At 35.1% G+C, this 19,960-nt stretch overlaps 1 protein-coding gene across 2 annotated transcripts in view; it reads left to right on the forward strand.

The window, feature by feature from the left end:
• Positions 1–19,960, forward strand: part of IFIH1 (interferon induced with helicase C domain 1) — a 57,267-nt gene that overhangs the window by 22,008 nt on the left and 15,299 nt on the right. For both annotated transcript variants that reach the window (XM_002712221.6, XM_089329115.1), the window contains 3 exons: positions 7,806–7,910; positions 14,588–14,808; positions 19,671–19,881. In XM_002712221.6, the coding sequence (XP_002712267.3) occupies positions 7,806–7,910; positions 14,588–14,808; positions 19,671–19,881 (537 nt within the window). The remainder of the gene's footprint in view (positions 1–7,805; positions 7,911–14,587; positions 14,809–19,670; positions 19,882–19,960) is intronic.

Below are 19,960 nucleotides of genomic sequence, written 5' to 3' on the forward strand. Positions count from 1 at the left end.
AAGTACAATTCATTTTATTTGGAATAAACTTACTTTCATACAGGATTGAATAGAAAATCCTCCAAACACTGTTAGAGTGCCCTGTTGTGAAACTAGAAAACGCAGATACCCCAAATTGGCCAGCAGAGGGCGCTTGTACATTTATAAAGAGACTGGAATTTCACTGTTCCAATGTGGAAGATTATAATGTAACTGTAGAAATGTGGTGTGTGTGAATATTCAGTGCGCATGACTATGAATGCATGTGTATATTTTGATTTATATATTCATTCACGTGAAGATTTTAAAATTCCACCCCAGCTAATGAGCTTACCAACCTGCTTGTTTTCAGACTTTAATACCTTCTTTCTCATATTCCCCCATATGTTCAACTCCTTAGGTTTATCCGGTGACATTATGCTTTGGAATATATTGTGGATATATTTTGCATAGATCATGTTCTGTAGGAGGGGTTTAAAAATTGACCTTTATAAAACAGCCTCTTTCTCCCTGGCCCAATCTGTTATAGCACTTTTTTGTTGTTGTTGTTTTGTTTTGCTTTTTTTATAGATCAAAGTCCAATCATAGATTTGGCCTATACTAATTTCTGTAAAAATGTCACAAAATTTATATTTCCACTTGAGGACAAGAATAATTATTTATAGCATTAACCTGTAGAAATAAGAGATTTTTAGAATCTTTAGAAATAAATACCATGGCATTTCAGACTTAAATAGAAAGGATAATTGCCACATTAATGTACAATAATATAGTATCAGAATCCCTATCCTGCTTCAGGATTTAAGAGAGTTCTTTATTTCTGTATATTTCTGAATCTGGGTATCATTAATTATTGAGAACTAGCAGTATTACTGAGGCAATATAAAAGGCAGATATTAACCTGAGTTGACGGGGGAAAGAGAGAGGCAGAGAGAGGGAGGGACACAGAGAGAGATTGATGCTGATGATACTGGTGCTTGCTCAAAGATTTTATAAGTTTGTGTTTTATTTCAACTTACCGTGAACTATCTGTGTCAATTATAGGACTTACAATTGAGAAATATTTTCAGAAAGGCTGTGGTTCTTATCTTAGGAATGAGGATATACATATATTGGCAGAAAGAAATCTTCCTAGATTGCAGTTAATACATGCTGTATTTATTCTCATGATGTCCAATTATGGCTACACACTTAAAGCTTTTTAAACAAAGTTTTCACAAAAGCAATGATTTCCTTTTTAATTTGGACTGTAAGCCAGAATAACAGGCAGGAAGAGGATGGTCAGATTATGTTATTGAGGGAACTAAACACTGAGGCATTGGGTTTACCCTAAGGACATTTATACCCAGCTCACAAAAGCCAGTGACATACTCATAAGGAGAAACAGTAACCTACCCATAGCAAAAGAATCATGAGCCCTACATGGTAAGGGGTGAGAAGGTTTGTGAAAGAAGGGAGGGCCGGCGCCATGGCTCAATAGGCTAATCCTCTACCTAGCGGCGCCGGCACACGGGGTTCTAGTCCTGGTTGGGGCGCCGGATTCTGTCCCGGTTGCCCCTCTTCCAGGCCAGCTCATGCTGTGGCCAGGGAGTGCAGTGGAGGATGGCCCAAGTGCTTGGGCCCTGCACCCCATGGGAGTGCCAGGAGAAGTACCTGGCTCCTGGCTTCAGATCAGCGCGGTGCGCCGGCCGCAGCGTGCCAGCCTTGGCAGCCAGTGGAGGGTGAACCAATGGCAAAGGAAGACCTTTCTCTCTGTCTCTCTCTTTCTCACTGTCCACTCTGCCTGTCAAAAAAAAAAAAAAAAGGAGATTAATCTTAGAAAACTTCTTAGGGGAGAAATACAATGTATTTTCTCTGAGCCTTGAAGGTCTTTTGTGGGATTTTCTAAGTCCATGTGGCAGGAAACATTTTCAGTTGCAGAACCGTCATGAGTAAATGCATTGAAAAGATAGGGGAGCAGTTTGAGAGGGGAGCACTTGCGAAGGGTGATGAGAGAGAAGCTCTCTAAACTCAATGGGAGTCCATGGGTTTCTCTGTCGTTTTTCCACTGCTTTTCCCATGGCACACACACACACAAATACAAGTTCACCACTCACTGGTGATCATGAAATACCAGCACAGAGCATGCGTGATCATCTCAGACGATGTTTCTAGCAAAGTTCTTAATTAGAGGAGAATTCTGACAGGACACTGATCGCGTGAAACTGGCCGTGGTGGGAATATCTACACCACGGAAATAGACACTCTTCAGTCATGGCTTTTCTCCTTCACGTAGATGAACCCCCATGAACATCCCTCTTCCTGTCCTTTCTTCTTGTCTGCTTATTCCTGTTGCCTTTCTCAGCAGGTGTCTATAAGATTTCCAAATTGCCTTCCACCTTGCCATCCCTACACTTTGTTATTCCCAAGACTGACTTCTCGCGTGGGTATCCAGCTCATCGTTCATGATTGATTGGACTCTAGGGCATGCTGCTCCATGACTGACTGGCAGTAAATGGATAGGTCATACGGAGGGGCGCTGCTTATTAACAATCCTGCTGCATTAGGACTCAAGTCCGAAGGCTAAAGGGGATGGATGACACAGCTGATGCTATCTTTAAATGCAATTCAAATTTAATTCTGATTGAAGCATTTCAGCAGTAGAAATGCTATAAACAGGAGCAGAGGAGCGCCTTGGATAGCCATGTGGGCCTGTGGCTCTAGGAGTCTGATTTTTCTCTTTGGGGAACTCATTTCCTAGAAGCTTGGATCCAGGAGAGAATATGCAAGGTGGGTGGAGGTGGCTTCTCTCCATTCTGCAGGAACACATGTTCCTTGGCACAGAGAACAGAATCTGACAGACCAAAATGTGAGCGAGTGTATGTGTAGAGTGATATACATAGAGCTGAAGATAAAAGTGATCTATTTCCTCTCAAGAAGGATTGAGAATAAGTTATTTCAAAAGAAAAGGAAACACTTATTAGTAGTATGAACGCGAGCACACAGAAGAAGTCCACACAGTCGTTGTGCACACGTGATATGAGCTTTCGGGGAGATCTTTGTTTGATGTTTCGGGCTGAAACTGGAGGGAAGTGGGGGAGGGCTAAGGAGGTGAGGCTAAATGCCAAGCAAGATCCGAAGTCGCATAAACGTAACGTTAGCATGGGAAGTGGAATTCGACCATCTCAAGTCTTCCTGAGAGAGCCAAGCTGTTGGTGCTCTTCTTGTTCAGCACACACAAAGGCCCTTTCCTTTTCCTTATTTCCTGCTGGAACACAAAACACTTGTCAGCAAAGAGAACCTGTGACAGACTGAGGCAAGGGGAAAGGAAGTGGAGTGGTTTTGGGGCTCAAAGTAGGAGAGACGTCACCCTCACCTGGTAGGAATAGAAGCACAGTTTGTATTTTACCTAATAAAGCTTAGCTCTGAGTAAACAATGTAGTTGTCCACTACTTGTGAAAATAACATTTTCCAGTAGAGGGCAGACTTTACATTAAAATAGATCTGAAAGGCCTGCAACTAAGGTTTTTTTTTTAATTTGAAAAATTGTTTAAATTTCAGTATTTTTGGTTTCTAAATGATATAAAAATAAATTCAAAGTATTTAAGGTCTAGGGTATGTTAAATATGAAATTTCTTGGATCCTAGTTCATATTTCTGCCATATTAGCAAAATATTCAATCTGTGATTACAGAATGAGGCCGTTTTTTTCCCATGGCTTATGGACTGGTCGTAGACACTCAGAGTTGTTGTAAGCAAAGCTGTTCTTTTTTGTGTTGTTTACAAAGCTATCACAGAAAATTCCATCTTTTAACTGGATGGGTATAATTTTCTTTCACGCCAATAGTGTTTGATATGAATAACCACTTTTCTTTAACAAGGATTAGCATCATTTTCTAATTTGTTTTATAGCTAGCTTTAATATTTTCCCTAGGGGAAATGGCACCTTATATAAAAGTTAACTAACCTATTACACAACGTAATTCTGATATGCAAAGCCCTTTATGCAGCAGCTATATGGAATTTAATGTTTGTTTCTTTTCAAGATTCTTTTCTTTTCTCTAACAAAATCATCCTTAAGTAAATTAGAAACTAGAACTACAGTTTACATTTTATTTTTAAAGGTTTGGTCATTTGTTCACAGTGGCTGAGTTCCAATCCAGAGACCAATCCTTTAGAGTCCACACTGTTTTTTATGGCAGCACCCTGCTCCATTGATTTTGTTTTATATTTTCTACTCTAATATCACACATGCATAATCTGATTTATATGACAAGTCCAGAGTGACGTACTTTGAGAAGTACAAAGAACAAAATAAGATAATCCTAAATAAATCAATTGTAGAAATTTTTTCACATGTAAACTATATAGGTTGGTTTATTTTCTGGTGTCACATAAGCACTTTCTTGAGCTTGCTTTTTAGGGTGTATGACTATAATATGATTTTTTTTAAAGTGCATATAGAAAGAAAACCTTTAGGGAAGGCATTCTTGGTGTTATGGGAAATACACTATATTTTATTTTATTATTAAATTTATTTCCTTCAGTACTTCCATTCCCATGAAAGCAAATATATATATATATATATATATATATATATATATTTATATTTATATAAATTCGTAAGAATTTGCTGCCTTGGAAACAAAATTATTTTTATGTGAAGAAACTGGAGACTTATAGTCTCTTAAAATGACAGATAAATCAGCTCTTGATAACCACTTTCATTTTCATAATACTCCCCATCAGAATTATTCACACTAACTTTGTGCAATACGGACAGAGTAGTTTGTTTTAACTTGGATGCAAAGCAGGTTTAAAAATGAGTGTGAATGCTTAAAGGTAAAAATGAACGTCTGTCAATGAAATCAGCAATATTAACAAAGTACATATCATCTCACTAAATTTTTTTTGGAAAGACAAGCTCTGTTTTCACATTGGTAGAAAATTTGATATTGCAATAAAAATGTCTATTGCTGTTAACAACAAAAGAAATCCTTTGTTCTCAATTAACACTGTCGGTACGGTATTGTTTCCTTGTTCACAAAGCTTCCCAGAAATCATGAGATGCACTTGAGGTTGGAAAAAAAGCACTCTAACCCTAGACTTAAGATTCAGAAAATGAGAACTCTGACCCATTCTAGCTGTGTGATCTGGAGAAGTCATTTAACCTCTCTGAGCCTTGATTTCCCACCTATAAAATCGAAGTGATAATGGGTGTCCACCATAGAGGATGCAGACAGCTTAAAGTGCAATTTTCATTCTCTCTGGGATAGCTCTGAACTCATTGTCCTTCTGACACACTGCAGATCTGGGAAGTTAAAATAATCCAGGTAATGAGTTTATATAATACCTATTTTTATTGTAATTTTCTATAGAATTAATAAGCTGTTTGTGCACATTGCATAAATAGCTCCCCTCTCCATGAAACTTGTCTAAGTCAAAACAAAGCAAGGGGGGAATCTTGGTTTTACATTTATAAGAAGAGGGCTTAAGTTTCTGATGTAACTGCTAGTGACCAGAAACTGAAGTACAAATCATCTCCATTTCTGTTACATTTAGTGGAAAACTTGATGAGTGTTGGATTTTAGATAATATTTGTCAGCATTTTTCAGTAATTTTGATATTTACTTCAATTCTCAATACTACATTTAAAACAACAAAATGAAAAGCATGTCAACATTCACTTTTTTGGCCTCAAAATCCTGGCCTATATTGCTAGATATAGAATTATCCTGGCAGTGACATTTTCCCATCTCATTTTACACCTTGCCTTTTCCTTACAAATCATACTCTCTTTTCATCAGTACATCTGCCCAGAGCTCTCTTCTACTTGACAGTTCTATCCCACACTCGCCTCTGAGCTTCTAACAAGACATTCCTCTGGGAATTGCAAAGTGCCATATTTAAAACCTCTCAGTGAGAGGTGCAGGTTTTCCTGTGTGATCATAAGGGATTCCTCAAATCTGAATTTTAGAGCTAATCTACAACAACTGATAAGCACAGTATTTTCACATTAGTCTATTTATGTTATGCTAATAAACTTAAACAATATGTATGTCCATTGAGACTTTCTCTACAACTTTTGTATCAGCTGTGTTATAAATTTTAAGAAAGATGTTTTACACATTCAATTAGCATTGACTGAAACTCTATTCTATCTTATTAGTTAAAGACCTGCCCAAATCATAAGGAAGACATCTGGGATGTCACAGACACCCTAGGGAATACTAGTCTGCAATAAAAAGGAAGAAATTACTGATACATCAACACCGTGGATGAATCTCAAATGTCTCATGCTAAGTTAAAGCAGCCCTACACAAAGCCTACGTATGTCATGCATCCCTCTGCCTGACAGTCTGGAAAAAGCACAATGATAGGGACAGAAACCAGGTCAGCGCTTGCCAGAGGATAATATTAGGGAATTGACTTCAGAGGGGGCAGGCAGGGACTCTTAGCGGTGATGGAAATATCTTACTTGTGACAGGTTACAGAGCTGTATGCACTTACCAGACTCATTGAAGTATACATTAAAAAGTGATTTTTACACTGTAAAAACTATACTGCATCTGAATCAAAAAATTAACTAGCTAAGGAAAATGCTCTGCAACATACTTGTGGTTTGGTTGTATTCCATCTCTTCCAGCGTTTCACCAGCATCCTAGGATGTGTCTGTTTTTCATCCGTTTCTTTATATAGTCCTAAATATATAGAACTCACTCTAGTTTTAAGCAGCTTGAGGCTACTTAAATATAATTTATTAGTGCATTGGGGAACTTTAGGGTGAAGTAGTAATTAACAAGTGTTATGAAATATTCTGAACTGTAAATTATTAAATGGTACTCTTACCCTAGCAAAATATCAACTATTTGATTCTTACTTCATTTTCTAATTCCAGCAAGAGCATATTGGACTCAATATTACCTAATGGTTATTAAATTCCATAAGGTAATTGATATTAGCCCCATTTAAAAATAAGGGGAACTTAAGCACAAAACAAAGTCAACAGCAAATTTCACAAGTTCTTTCAGATTCAAAAGACCACAATTGTAATCAATCACCTTGCACTGAATTTTGCCAGTTTAAAGATAATTCTGATCCATATGGAAGAGATCGCCCAAGTCTTTGGAAATAAAATGAAAGGAAGGAATTCTGCCCCAAAGGAAAGAAGGTTTTCAAAGAATTGATATTGAGTGCGAAAGTCAGAAAATGGGATTAATAACCAAAGGGTGTGTACTAACATTCATACACACTCCTAACTCGATTGTAGAGACTCCGTTTAATCAAGCAAAAACATGTATTGCGTAATAAGCTTCTAGTACAATTAGGATGCCAGACCTTAATATATTGTTTTTGAGTACAGTCTTCTTGATGTTTTAAATTTATGTTTATCACTAAAATATTATCTTCATAACTGATCAATAGAGTCATATGCTTTATTAGTTCTCTAATATTTTAAGTGAAAATAGCTCAATGGATTCCAAATAAACCTTTTGGTTTAAAAGCCAATATCAAATTTAGATATTCTTTTTGGGGAGCAAAAGGTGCATAGAGAAAGACAACAGAAGTCATAAATTCCTAGAAATCTGCATTAGCTCTCATATAGGAAACATAGAACCTTAAGTAGGTGATATGTATTTGATTCACCACCCGGCAGCTGCTCATTCACAGTGGACTCTTTTTTTAACGTAGCCTGCCAGAAACTCTTACCTTTTATTCATAGTTGTCTGGGTGTGCTTTCTCCACTTGCACTGAACTGTATGTACTGTGTGCTGTAGAGGTGTGCAGCTAAAATACGTTTATTCTCAGAAATATTTTTAAAATATTTTAAAATGTTTTCCTTTGCAGAATCAGACACAAGTTTGGCAGAAGGAAGTGTCAGCTGCTTAGATGAAAGTCTTGGACATAACAGCAACATGGGCAGTGATTCAGGCACCATGGGAAGTGATTCAGGTACTGCCTAACTGTTGTGTAAACCTTAAAAAGTGTGAAATAAGACACCATATAGTGGAATTCATGGGGGCTGTTCATACCCTCCCTAATGTATTTATGCAATTAAAGCAATTCTTTTCCACAGTGAAGTTATTTTGGAACCTTGCCATTCATTTTCTTTAAAAGTACAACTTACAATGTCTTAGGACCAAACTATCTAACTCTGATCCAGTTCCTATCTTTTGGTCTGGCATATGTCATATTCCATAGAATCATGACATCTTTTTTTTATCATATCTGTTTCAATTCATTTGACTGAATTTAATTTTGCATTTAATTGTGTCTATTTATTTATTCCTCCAAACTGCCTTTTTTATGTTCTTAGACTTGTACCTACAAATCATGTTGAATCTGTTAAAAATTGATTAAAATTAAAATAAAAAATAAAAAAACATAGATTTTGAATAAAAACATTAATACTATCAATAAGAGAGGTATGACTCTGCGGATACCTCAAATAACAGAATTCCTCTTAAAATCAAAAACTAGAAACTAGACATAAAGTTTAATTTCCAATACAAAGCTTTTGAATTGCAGTAGAGTTATAAAATAGTTCGGTCACTATATGTAAAATTTACTAATTGCTCTTTATATTGGTTATGTATCTCCCTAATAATAACAGAATGCCTGTTCCTAAACATTCACACATTAATCAATATGTCTTCTGATCATATTTTCTAAAATTGCCAGTCTGGTAGATTTCAAATAGTTTCTTTTTCTATTCCAATATGTGTTTCCATGATTGTTATTGAGCTAAAATATTAACATCTTCTAAGTATGGGTGATGGGTGATGGTATATCTTTACACATCTTTCAACATTTGTCTATATGCTTGATATATTTCAAAATTAGATTTAACAAATTACAAAGAAATACTTTGCGATGTGGCTAAGAAGCAGTAGAAAACTGAAAAATTAAGGAATAAAATACTTTATTCTTTACTTGTGATTGAGTTGTTTCCACATAAAAATACCATGTAATTCAGATTATTCTTCATTGTCAGAAAAATCACAGACATGTACATACATGATAAGCATAAAAGGGCAAATAGTTTATATAACAATGGTCACCTTCCCTAAATGCTTTTAAAATTGGATTTTACCAGGTTTTTATTTGTGTGAAGGAACATGAACAAGTTTGTTTGTAGATAAGTTATTTTGGTGCAGGAAAATTTTGAAATCCATACATACAAGAAGTCTTCCAAAAGTTCACAGAAAATGTAATTATGAAAAAAAATCGTGGATTTAAAAAAAAATGCATAGAAATAAATTTATCTAAATTCCTTTCCACTTATTTTTTGAAGTACACTCATATATCTTTTTTTATGATCACACTTTTGAGTCCCTTTGATTAGAACAGCTTAAATTGAAGAGACCCAATTCACCAAATGCCAGTCATTATTTTAGTGTAATTAAAGTGTTAATCCATTTTCTGTTCAACTCACTGTTTATGAAGTCCTTGCCATTTGCTTTTTTCTGTGGATTGTGTTTTTTCCTATATTTGTCATGAAATTGTTAAATTTAATGATTAACATTTGTGTTATATGCTATTGATGCTAGAACTCAAAATACACTCTAGCTAATATTTAACATCTTTATGTGTTGTTTTAAGCTTCTGGACCTCATCCTAATTTTTATTTGTCTAGGTAAGGGCTTTTCAACAATATTCATTCATTCAATAAATATTTAATGTGTATCCTCTGTGTGCAGGGCATTTTGCCTATTTAGAGCTGTTAGCAAATGTATTTGCTGATTTTTAGTTCTCAATGTGGCATGAAAAACACGATAAATCTGAACGCAAATCACTTTTGAAAATCAAATACATTTCAAAGGAAAATACATTTTTGAAAACATTTTCAAGGGACACTCCTTGAACGTCCTGACAGGTCAGTGCTTTCTTACAAGGGATTATTTTGTGCAGTGGGCAGAAAAATTCTGAAATGATAAAATTATGAAACGCCTTACTGTCAGATGCATGCTCTAAGCTGAGCTAGAAATGAATCCAATTCTAAAAGGTCTCTAGATAGATTGAAGAATTGCTAAACACATACTGGATAGAGTTACTGAAGAGTATTGCAGTGTTTGTCATTATAGTTTAACCCTTGATGTTGACATCTAAAGGGCCCTCATTGTATATTTCTTTGTCCTCTTTGAAAGTCAAAAATTGTGCTGTAACGATTATGACTGCACCCAAACTGATTGCATCATGATCCTTTGCAGAAATATTACTCCAGTGTAAAACATAAGTGCTGATACTTACATTTCTAATTATATTACGATAGGGTGTTTTTTTTTTTTTGTCTTTTTTCCACTTTCAGAGAGATATCCTGCTTCTCAAAGTGACAATGTTTTTGTCAATACTCGTTGGACTCATAGATAGAAAGTGTCTCCTTACTATTTCTAGGGAATGCCTATTAATATTTGTCCAGCTGGAATGGCATGTTTTTGGTGGCTACATACTATAGGTAGAGGAATACTTTGTCAATTTCAAACACATGCAGTGACAGACCTTTTCTCTCCAAGAATAACTCAGCTGTCAAAATCAATGTGAAAATGAAATTTGCCACATGGTGTGATTCCAACAGAATATTACTATTCAAACCTATTTGATTTCATTTTTGGCCATTTTCATGGGACAATATCATTTCAAGGTTTGACCAATATTTGTTATAGAAGTATGGCATGATATTATTTAAAATCTGTATATATTTTAATACCATTTTAATTGTTGTATTTAATTTATTACACTATTTAGAAAGAGCCAAAAAATAAGTAAACAAGAACTCAAACATTTCTTTTATGAAGGCAATTGGCACCAGGTCTATTGATATCACCCCTGTTATCTCCTTCCAGTGAAAGAGAAGAGAAAACTCTGTTTTCATTTCTTATGTGGATAAATTCTTCCATCCCTATGTTAGAGGATGCGATAAGGCAAGAATCTGGCTACGTATTTAGCAGTCATCCAGCTCTTTATCTTTGGATGCTATTCTCACATTGAATCCAACTCTAATTTTTTCCATATCCATTCTGTGCTTCTCATTTATATGTGGGGCTACCCATTAGATCTCCTAGTATTAACTCAAAAACATAGATAATTGATCTCAATACTTTGGTTCTAAAGTTAAATTTTGAAAACAATAGCCCTTTTAATAGTCAAACTCATCTTAAATTATTAGTGCAATAAACATTTAACATGCACGAGTGATACTGATATATTACTCATTTTGTTTTAAAATATTTTATTTACACAAAGGGAACAACTTTTGTGTACTTCATATTCACAGCTATATTAACTTATTGGAACTTCCCACCTCTCCATCTCTTCCTCATTCCCTACCTCCCTTATCCTTACTTCCTTATTTTCTTGTAATTTTTACAAAGACATACTTTCACTTTTCTTTATAATCACCAGCATAATTCTCTGCTAAATGAAGAATTCAACAAGCAGTAGGTAGAAAAACCACTGTTCCTCAAGAGTATAGACAAGGGCCATAAGCAATCTCAAATCTCAAAATGTCAATTTCACTGATATACCTTTTATTGTAGTCTATATATTAGTTACCACAAATTAGAGAAATATGATATTTTTGGGATGGACTGATGGATTTCACTAAACATTATTGTCTCCAGTTGCGTCCATTTTGTTGTGAAAGACAGGATTTCATTATTATTTACAACTGAGTAGTATTCCTTCTTCTATATATACTGTAATGTCTTTATCAGAGACCCCAGAAATTAGCTGGTGAACTTCTGGGTTAATTCCATATCAACTATTGTGAGCTGAGCTGCTATAAACATGGAGGTGCAGCTAACTCTTTCATATGATGATTTCGTTTCCTTTGGGTAAATTCCCAGGGGTAGAATGGTTGGATCATATGGTAGATCTATTTTTCGGTTTTCTGAGGAATCTCCATACTGTCTTCCATAATGATTGTATGAATTTACATTTCCACCAATGCATAAAAATGTCCATACTATCCAAAGCAATTTATAGATTTAATGAAATCCTAATAAAAATACTGAAGATGTTCTTCTCAGATATGGAAAAAATGACTCTTAAATTCATGTAGAATCAAAAGAGACTGTGAATAGCTAAAACAATTCTAAAGAATAAATATAAAGCTGAAGGCATCACAATACCTGATTTCAGAACATATTACAGGGCAGCTGTAATCAAAATAGCTGGGTACTGGCAGAAGAACAGACATGTGGACCAATGGACCAGACCAGAGACCCTAGAAATTAATCCATACATCCACAACTAACCTTCAACCAATGAGCTAAATTCAATTCCTGGAGAAAGGACAATCTCTTCAACAAATGGTATTGGAAAAATTTGATCTCTGCATGTGAAAATATGAAACAAACCTCTTACCTTACACCCTATACAAAAATCACCTTACAGTGAATTAGAGAACTAAATCTTTGACCTGAAACCATCAAATTGCTAGAAGAAAACATAGGGGAAGCGTTCTAAGATATTGGCATAGACAATGACTTCTTAGATAACACCCCAGAAATGCAAACAATAAAAGCAAAAATAGCCAAATGAGAGTACATCAAGCTAAGAAGCTTCTGCACAGTAAAGGAAACACTCAAAAAAGTAAAGGGGCAACTGACAGAATGGTAGAAAACATTTGCAAACTATACATCCATGAAGGAGTAAGATCCAGAATATATAAGGAGCACAAGAAACTCAACAACAACAAAACTAGAAATCCAGTTCAGAAATAGGCTAAGGCTATGAACAGGTATTCTTTAGAGGATTAAACACAAATGGCCAGAAACACAATGAAAAGATGCTCAGGATCACTAGCCATGAGGGAAATGCAAATAAAACCCACAATGAGGTATCACCTCACCCCAGTTAGAATGGTTACTATTCAAAAATCAATAAGTGACAAATGCTGATGAGAAAGTTAGGGAAAAGATACCTTCATCTTGCTTCTAGATTCTTGGGAAAGATACTTAGAATACTGGTCTGTGTTTTCTCCTTTGATTTATTTTATTTTATTTTTTTACTCAAAGATGTAGTACTAAGCACAGGAAACAAAAAGAAAACATCATTTAAAAAACATGCACAATCATTATTGTGGAAACAGCATTTTACTATTTTTAAAATCTGTGCAAAAAATGCCCCAGTGTAATGTATTTGTGAAATTAAACAGAATTTGTTGATATCTTTTAAAAGTTTAATAGATCATGTAGTAAGTTAGCAAAATTAAGTTTCTGGGTCCTGATTTGGATGCCTCTTAGCATACATCTTCCTTGTAAATATTTTAGTTCTTTTTGGAAAGGTTAGATGATAAATATTCTCAATAGAGGTAAAATATTAAGATTTTTATTATCCATTTAAAGGCTATGTAGAAGCAATTTTGGTCATAAATAATATGAGCCTTACATAAATATAATAAAGTTCAAAAGGAGCAGAGAAACAAAAATTGTCAATGTGTATTTTAAATGCTGGCAATCTGCATGAGTTTCTTATGAAAATCATATTAAGTGAATCAGCAAATGATCCAATGATAGCTTAGACCTAATGCATCTGTCTTTACTCATCCACATAGAAGGCAAATTTCCTGCCAGGTTAGTAGCTGATTCTTCCTAAGTGGTATTTGGTGTGAATGTTCCTACCTATTTAGAAAGTACTAACAAAACAAGTTAAAACCCACTTAAATAGAGTCATTCAGTTGGTGAAATGGAACCATCAGCAACTTTTTTGAAGTTAATGGGATCATATTAGTTTAGTTTTATTGCAATCACTGATAAGAAAATGAGCTCTTATTTCATGTGTGATGAAATACTGATAAGAACTGTCCTTTTCTTCTTGTGATTATATAAAGCATACAAAGGGCTTTTAAAAGTGCATAATATTTATTTTACTGCATTCCACATTATACACTATTCATGTTTACATCTTTCTCCTGGCTCAAATAAATAAGGTCACTTCTAAATAAAAGACATTATGTCTAAACCAAAATATGTCACAATAATGTTATTCTAGCATTCGCAAAATGAATGTAGGCTAGTACCTGTTGTACCAGTATTTTAAATTTAAAAATCCATGTTAATTGAAAATACTTCTAATATATTGTGCTTTGGGTTTCAGGAAAAGTATGAATAAGTGGAGATATACATAGAATGAAAGAATAAAAATCAATATTCAAAACAAAATGGCAAAATTAGACACAATTTAGTTAAACCAGCAATTTTTTTTTACCTTTCAATGAAAACCAGCCAACCAAATGCTAGCATGTGAAGAGTTTCTTCCTACTCCCTAAATATCAATCTGTAACAACCTGGTTGTCTTAAATTGGGAAAAGATCCTGATAAAGTTGTACAAGTTACCTCAAAAAGCCTGTGGGAAAGGGAAATGAAAGATAAGCATATTCACGTGCAAACAAAGTTTTAAAATCTGTGCATACACAATGTGCTTTTTCATGAACTGTTGAAAACCCCTTGGGTACATACAGATATACATCTACGTGTACAGTTAACCTTCCAAATCCATGGGTTCCACATCTGCAGATTCAATCAACTGTGGATTAAAAATACTCAATAAGAAATTTTGCTTGTACTGAACAAGGGCAGACTTTTTTGATTATCGTTCCTCTTGTTTTTCTTCTTTATTTCTTTCAGATGAAGACAGTGCAGCAGTAAGAAGATCCCCTGAGCCAGAGCTGCAGCTTAGGTCTTACCAAATGGAAGTTGCCCAGCCAGCCTTGGAAGGGAAGAACATCATCATCTGCCTTCCTACAGGGAGTGGGAAAACACGAGTGGCTGTTTTCATTGCCAAGGATCACTTGGACAAGAAGAAAAAGGAATCTAATCCAGGAAAAGTTATAGTTCTTGTCAATAAGGTATTCAAAGAAAATGTAATGCAACATTATTTGCTCATTTTCATGCTATCATTCCAAAGCTTTTACATAATGACATTTGTAGCAATGCTTCACATTTAGCTTAATTAAAAATAATGTCAAAATAAGACATTCTTTTATTTTTGATCTTTACTTTTTGAGTTATATCTAAATCTAAGTAATTAGCCTTAAAATGAAATTTTCCATAGAACCAAAACATTAACCCTATGTATATATGCATAAAGGTTATATTTACCTAGACATATTTTTATGTTAATGATTGCTAATTTATTACTGTGAGCATGAATGAGCCCAAAACATCTATAATCACAAATGATTCGTTAGAGTTTCTTAATCATTGACCCTTAATTAAAGGTGGAAATTTTTTTTGATTCAAAATAAATATATGTATAATGTGATTTGAATACAGAGACAATCAAGTAACTGGTTTATCCATATTAAATTAACAGTATTCAGTGATTATTTATATTAAATATTTATTCCATTAAATGCAACTGAAGCTTTTCTTTGATCATTTCCATTCTCATCTACTCCTTAACAAAAACCTCAGCAACAGATTCTAAAACTTGCTATAGTTTTTGGATGTTTATTATGCAAAACTTTGTTTGTTATTTATTTTTCAGTACTGAAGAAAAACACCCAAAATTCATGATTTGCATAATTTTCATCATGTTGTTACAAGTGTGTTTTGTTTTGTATCTAAAAATCTCCCCTTCATAGATGTATACCCACGATGAGAATACTTTAATATCTTTTTCTGGTAATGGTGACATGTTAAAATGTATTTGCCCATAGCCTTCCATTTATTTTTTTATAAAGCATATTATATTTTAGGGTAAAAACAGCTTAAATCCTATTTCTACCTACCAATAGTTTGACCTTAGACCAGTAAATGACTTATCTAATTTTAGCTTTTGCATTTGTAAAATGAGCAAAATGATAGCAACACTGCTTTCAAATTTAAATTGTATTACATATATATTGAAAGGGAGAAAGAGAGATCCTAGGAAAGACTCAGTAAATATTATATCTTTTTTCTCATTCCTTCTTCCTCTCCTTACTTTTACAGAGTGGTTCTCTCACTTGTGCTGGGTAACTTGTAACATCCAGGAGGTTCCTCTGCTCACTCAATAGCCCTAAGCGTTCTTTGAACCACAGACACTGTTGGGAAGTCCTACTTGTATTCATTCAAATCTGTTTTCTTGGAATCCACACTCAATGGCTAGATCTCTTTCTTCTTTGATTATACACAGTAAGTCTTGATTTTCCTGCCATATGACAGATAGAAGGCAGCATCATGTGGTTCCTATCTTATTTTCCTTTTTGTCCACAGTTGCTTTAATCATTCTTCATTTAACATGGTCTCCAGCCCTTTCATTATTCAGAGTGTTCATATTCTTCCTGTCTTTTATCTAGGACTCTCTTAAAACACAGCATCCAGACCTAAATAAGATACTATCAATCTGGTCTTACTGGTGTGGAGTGCAGGAGAAATGCCATGTGACACTCATTCAACTGGCGACTGTTTGTCTTCAACATTCACACATTCATCTGAACCTTACCATAAACTCAAATCCTTAGTTCCTTTTCATTTAAAAATCTGTTAAACCAGCCATCTCTTAACTTATTGCTATGAAGTTAATTTTGAATATAAAGTATTTATATTTGTTTGGAAATATTTACATTTATTTCTTGATGTCTTTTATATTTCTTGACCATTTCAGGCCTCATGTATTTCTGCATCTTCCTTTCTGTAATGTTTTATGCTGCCAATGTTATATTCTAATCAAAAATGTTATCCAATCAGATCTAGGTTATTCTTATGAATGCACATTTATGGCCATGTTTCAATCCTTACTAACTCTTCATAGTCACGTTACTGATGTACAGACATTTGAGAACATAATTTTATTCCCTTGTTGTTTTTCTCCTCAGAATTACTAGACATTCCTGTACTAATTATTCCATCAATGTCATACTTCACTATGCCATTTCTTTTAATTTGAAAGAAATTTTTACTTTACCTTTTAATTGAATCAGGACATATCGGGCCCAGTAAGTCAACATAACCTGTGCATTCCAAATTTGGCCCAATAGCAAGGTCTTCTAACCCTTGATCAGGAAAAAAGAAATCCTGTTCCCTAACATCATTTACTTTCTTTTCCTATCCTCTGTCCTTTCCAAAGTTATAGCCTTCAGATGCAGGAAGAAATGAAAACACCACCTGTGCTCCCAGACTTTCTACTTCCTATCTAGGACTTCAACATCGTGAGAGATAAATCCCAGGTTCCTTCAGATGCTATAATACAGCCCATATGATTCAGCAGAAGTGGGTAGCAGTTGGATTTGATTAGTCTTGGCAGGCACTCTGTCACTTCTCAGGAAAAGGCTCCAAGAGGACCACACATCTCCCAATTAACTATGTCAGACTCGCACCTGCCTTCCTCTGTGTCCTTCAGTAGGAAGTCAATGCCACCCAGAGCGAGCCTCGAGCAAGGGGATTTTCAACACTTGCTATCTCCTGTGACAACTTCTTTTTGTTCTGTAGATCAGAGGATGCTGCTTCTTGGAAAGTTTTGACTCACCTTTTGTGGATGGATCCTCTTGCTGCTGTATCACTCTGTGATACAGAAATTCTTAGTTATCAGTCATTATTCATGTCTTTATTTAAAAGTGAATCAAATATAGATCTTGCTCTCAGGGAATCCACAGTCTAGCAAATAGATAAAATGTCTGTTGATTATATAATAATCAATATTTTATTGCATTTCCTAAAGCACTCTCAGATGTACTATTGTATTGAATCCATGCAGCTACTTTATGAGGCAGTCATTATCATTCCCATTTTATACATCAGAAAATGAAAGCTCCAAGACACTTATTGGCCTGTGAAGGGTCATCCAGCCAATATCAGCAGACAGAAGACTTGAACCCTTATACCATGAAGTCAATTGGAGCTTCTGTATTCTCCACACTTACAGAAGAAAATGATAGGGTATATATCAAAAAAATTGTCTGAGTACTAGAAATATGTTCACACTCCATTTCATTTAATTTTTACAACATTACAACAGGTTAACAGCCTCATTTTATTAATGTGGAAATTAAGACAATTGAGATCATTCATCTTTGCCTCACAAACAAGGCCACATAACACCAGTTGCTAGGGTAGATGTTTTCAGGGCTTACTTCCTTCTTTCTAGTTCATTCTATGTCTTCCCACAACATGTAATTTCTGTTCTCTTCTTTACAATCTTTCTGATTTCTTACTCAGATTATTCTGTCTGTATTGCATATAAGGAACTGGAAAGAACATTTCTGGAAAATTGCATCAGGACGGGTCTTGTGGTAGAGAGGGAAGAGCTGTGGCACTCACGTTTTAGTCTCTGATGTCATGTGGAGGGAGGCTTCCTTAAAGTGAAGGTAAAGGCTCTGCCCCCAAAGTTGCTCCCTGGATTTGGTAGTTCTGGAGTGGGACTCGAGAATCCACAATTGCTAAATCTCTGAGGTGATTTTGTGCAGGTACATCAGAGATACTTTGTTTAAAAAAAAAAAAAAAGAACTGACACTTTCGCTTCCTACCCTTTCCATCTGTGGTACCTTCTTTTACTCATCCACCTTGACTATCAATTTGAATTCCCCTTTGCTTCCTGAAATTCATGGGTTCCCTTTCCCTCCCCCTCCCCCAACAAGACATTCATTCTTAGAAACTACTCCATCATTTCTACTAAATAATAATGAAAAACATGTTCTTTATACACTGATCTCAGCCCAAGAGATCAGCCAACCCTTACTGAGTACCTAAGTAGAACTCACATTGAGTAAAGAAATGAACAAGTATCCTACAGACTAGGAAAGTAACCATAGATTCATTATCAGATGATCACATTATAAGGGATACATTGCAGGCTCCTTGAGGTTTGCCCTTGAAACTCCACCCACCAATTCCCTGTGGCCCCACTATTCACCCCTAGACTTCCATTGATTAACTCCTTTAGGAGATGAACAGGTTCTTCCACCCCCTCATTCAGGCAGTGTTCTGGATACAAGTAATGTGCAGCCCTGAGGTGTCAACCAAGTCACCCTTAACAGACATTACAACATACGAGCAGTCAGCTGAAAGGGACAGAAAGTTTCACTTCTGTCACCAAACCTATTTACTGTTTTGTTCTTGCTCAGGCACCAAAACCGTTCCAGCAGTTCATTCCCTCAGTCCCCATCCATTCTCCTAGTCAATGCCAGAATTCCTCTTTCTTGGTTCCCTATTCCACCCCATCCTTTGTGTGCATTGCCTCTGGTTTGATCCCAAAATAAGCAACAGTACAACTCATTAGCATCCTTTGAACTCTTACATTGAATTAAAAATATTCCAATTGATTTTCACAGTCTGGTTCTGTTCTACAAATGAAAATATAATTTTTATCCAATCTTAATATCAACTATCTCTTTACTGACCCAGGGCTTGTGAGATTAGATTCAAATTCCTTCTAAACCTTTCTTTGGTCTGGTCGGTTGCTTCTTCCTCTTTGCTGTCACTTTGCATGTGGTTCTGTGGGAGAATTATTACATAGTGTTGTAATCATTTGTTTTGGTTAGGCTTGCTCTGTATGCTTAGCTAGACTGAGATCCTCAAAGTCATCAAGCATATATCTTAAACATTGTGTACTAGGCAAAATGTCTATGCAAGTCAACAGAATAGTGAGAGGAAAGATGAATAGTTTGCTATGTCTAATTACTTGATAATATAAATATTTCTGGTAATGCCTGACACAACTGTTGGTCAATTTCCTTTGCTTTGACTAGGCTTTCTCCCTCTCTCTTTTTTTAAATTGTCATGTTTTAAGGTACCATTAGTTGAACAGCTCTTTCGCAAAGAATTCAAACCATTTTTGAAGAAATGGTATCGTGTTATTGGATTAAGTGGTGATACCCAACTGAAAATATCATTTCCAGAAGTTGTCAAATCTCATGATGTTATTATCAGTACAGCCCAAATTCTTGAAAACTCCCTTTTGAATTTTGAAAATGGAGAAGATGCTGGTGTCCAATTGTCAGGTTGGTTAAAGTATTTATTTTTAAATCAAGAACATTTAGTAATATTAATAATAGCAGGAGAGACTGTATTGGTTATATA

Source organism: Oryctolagus cuniculus, chromosome 3 (genome assembly GCF_051225735.1).
Source record: "Oryctolagus cuniculus isolate XC-2025 breed Fujian yellow rabbit chromosome 3, ASM5122573v1, whole genome shotgun sequence".
Taxonomy (NCBI): domain Eukaryota; kingdom Metazoa; phylum Chordata; class Mammalia; order Lagomorpha; family Leporidae; genus Oryctolagus; species Oryctolagus cuniculus.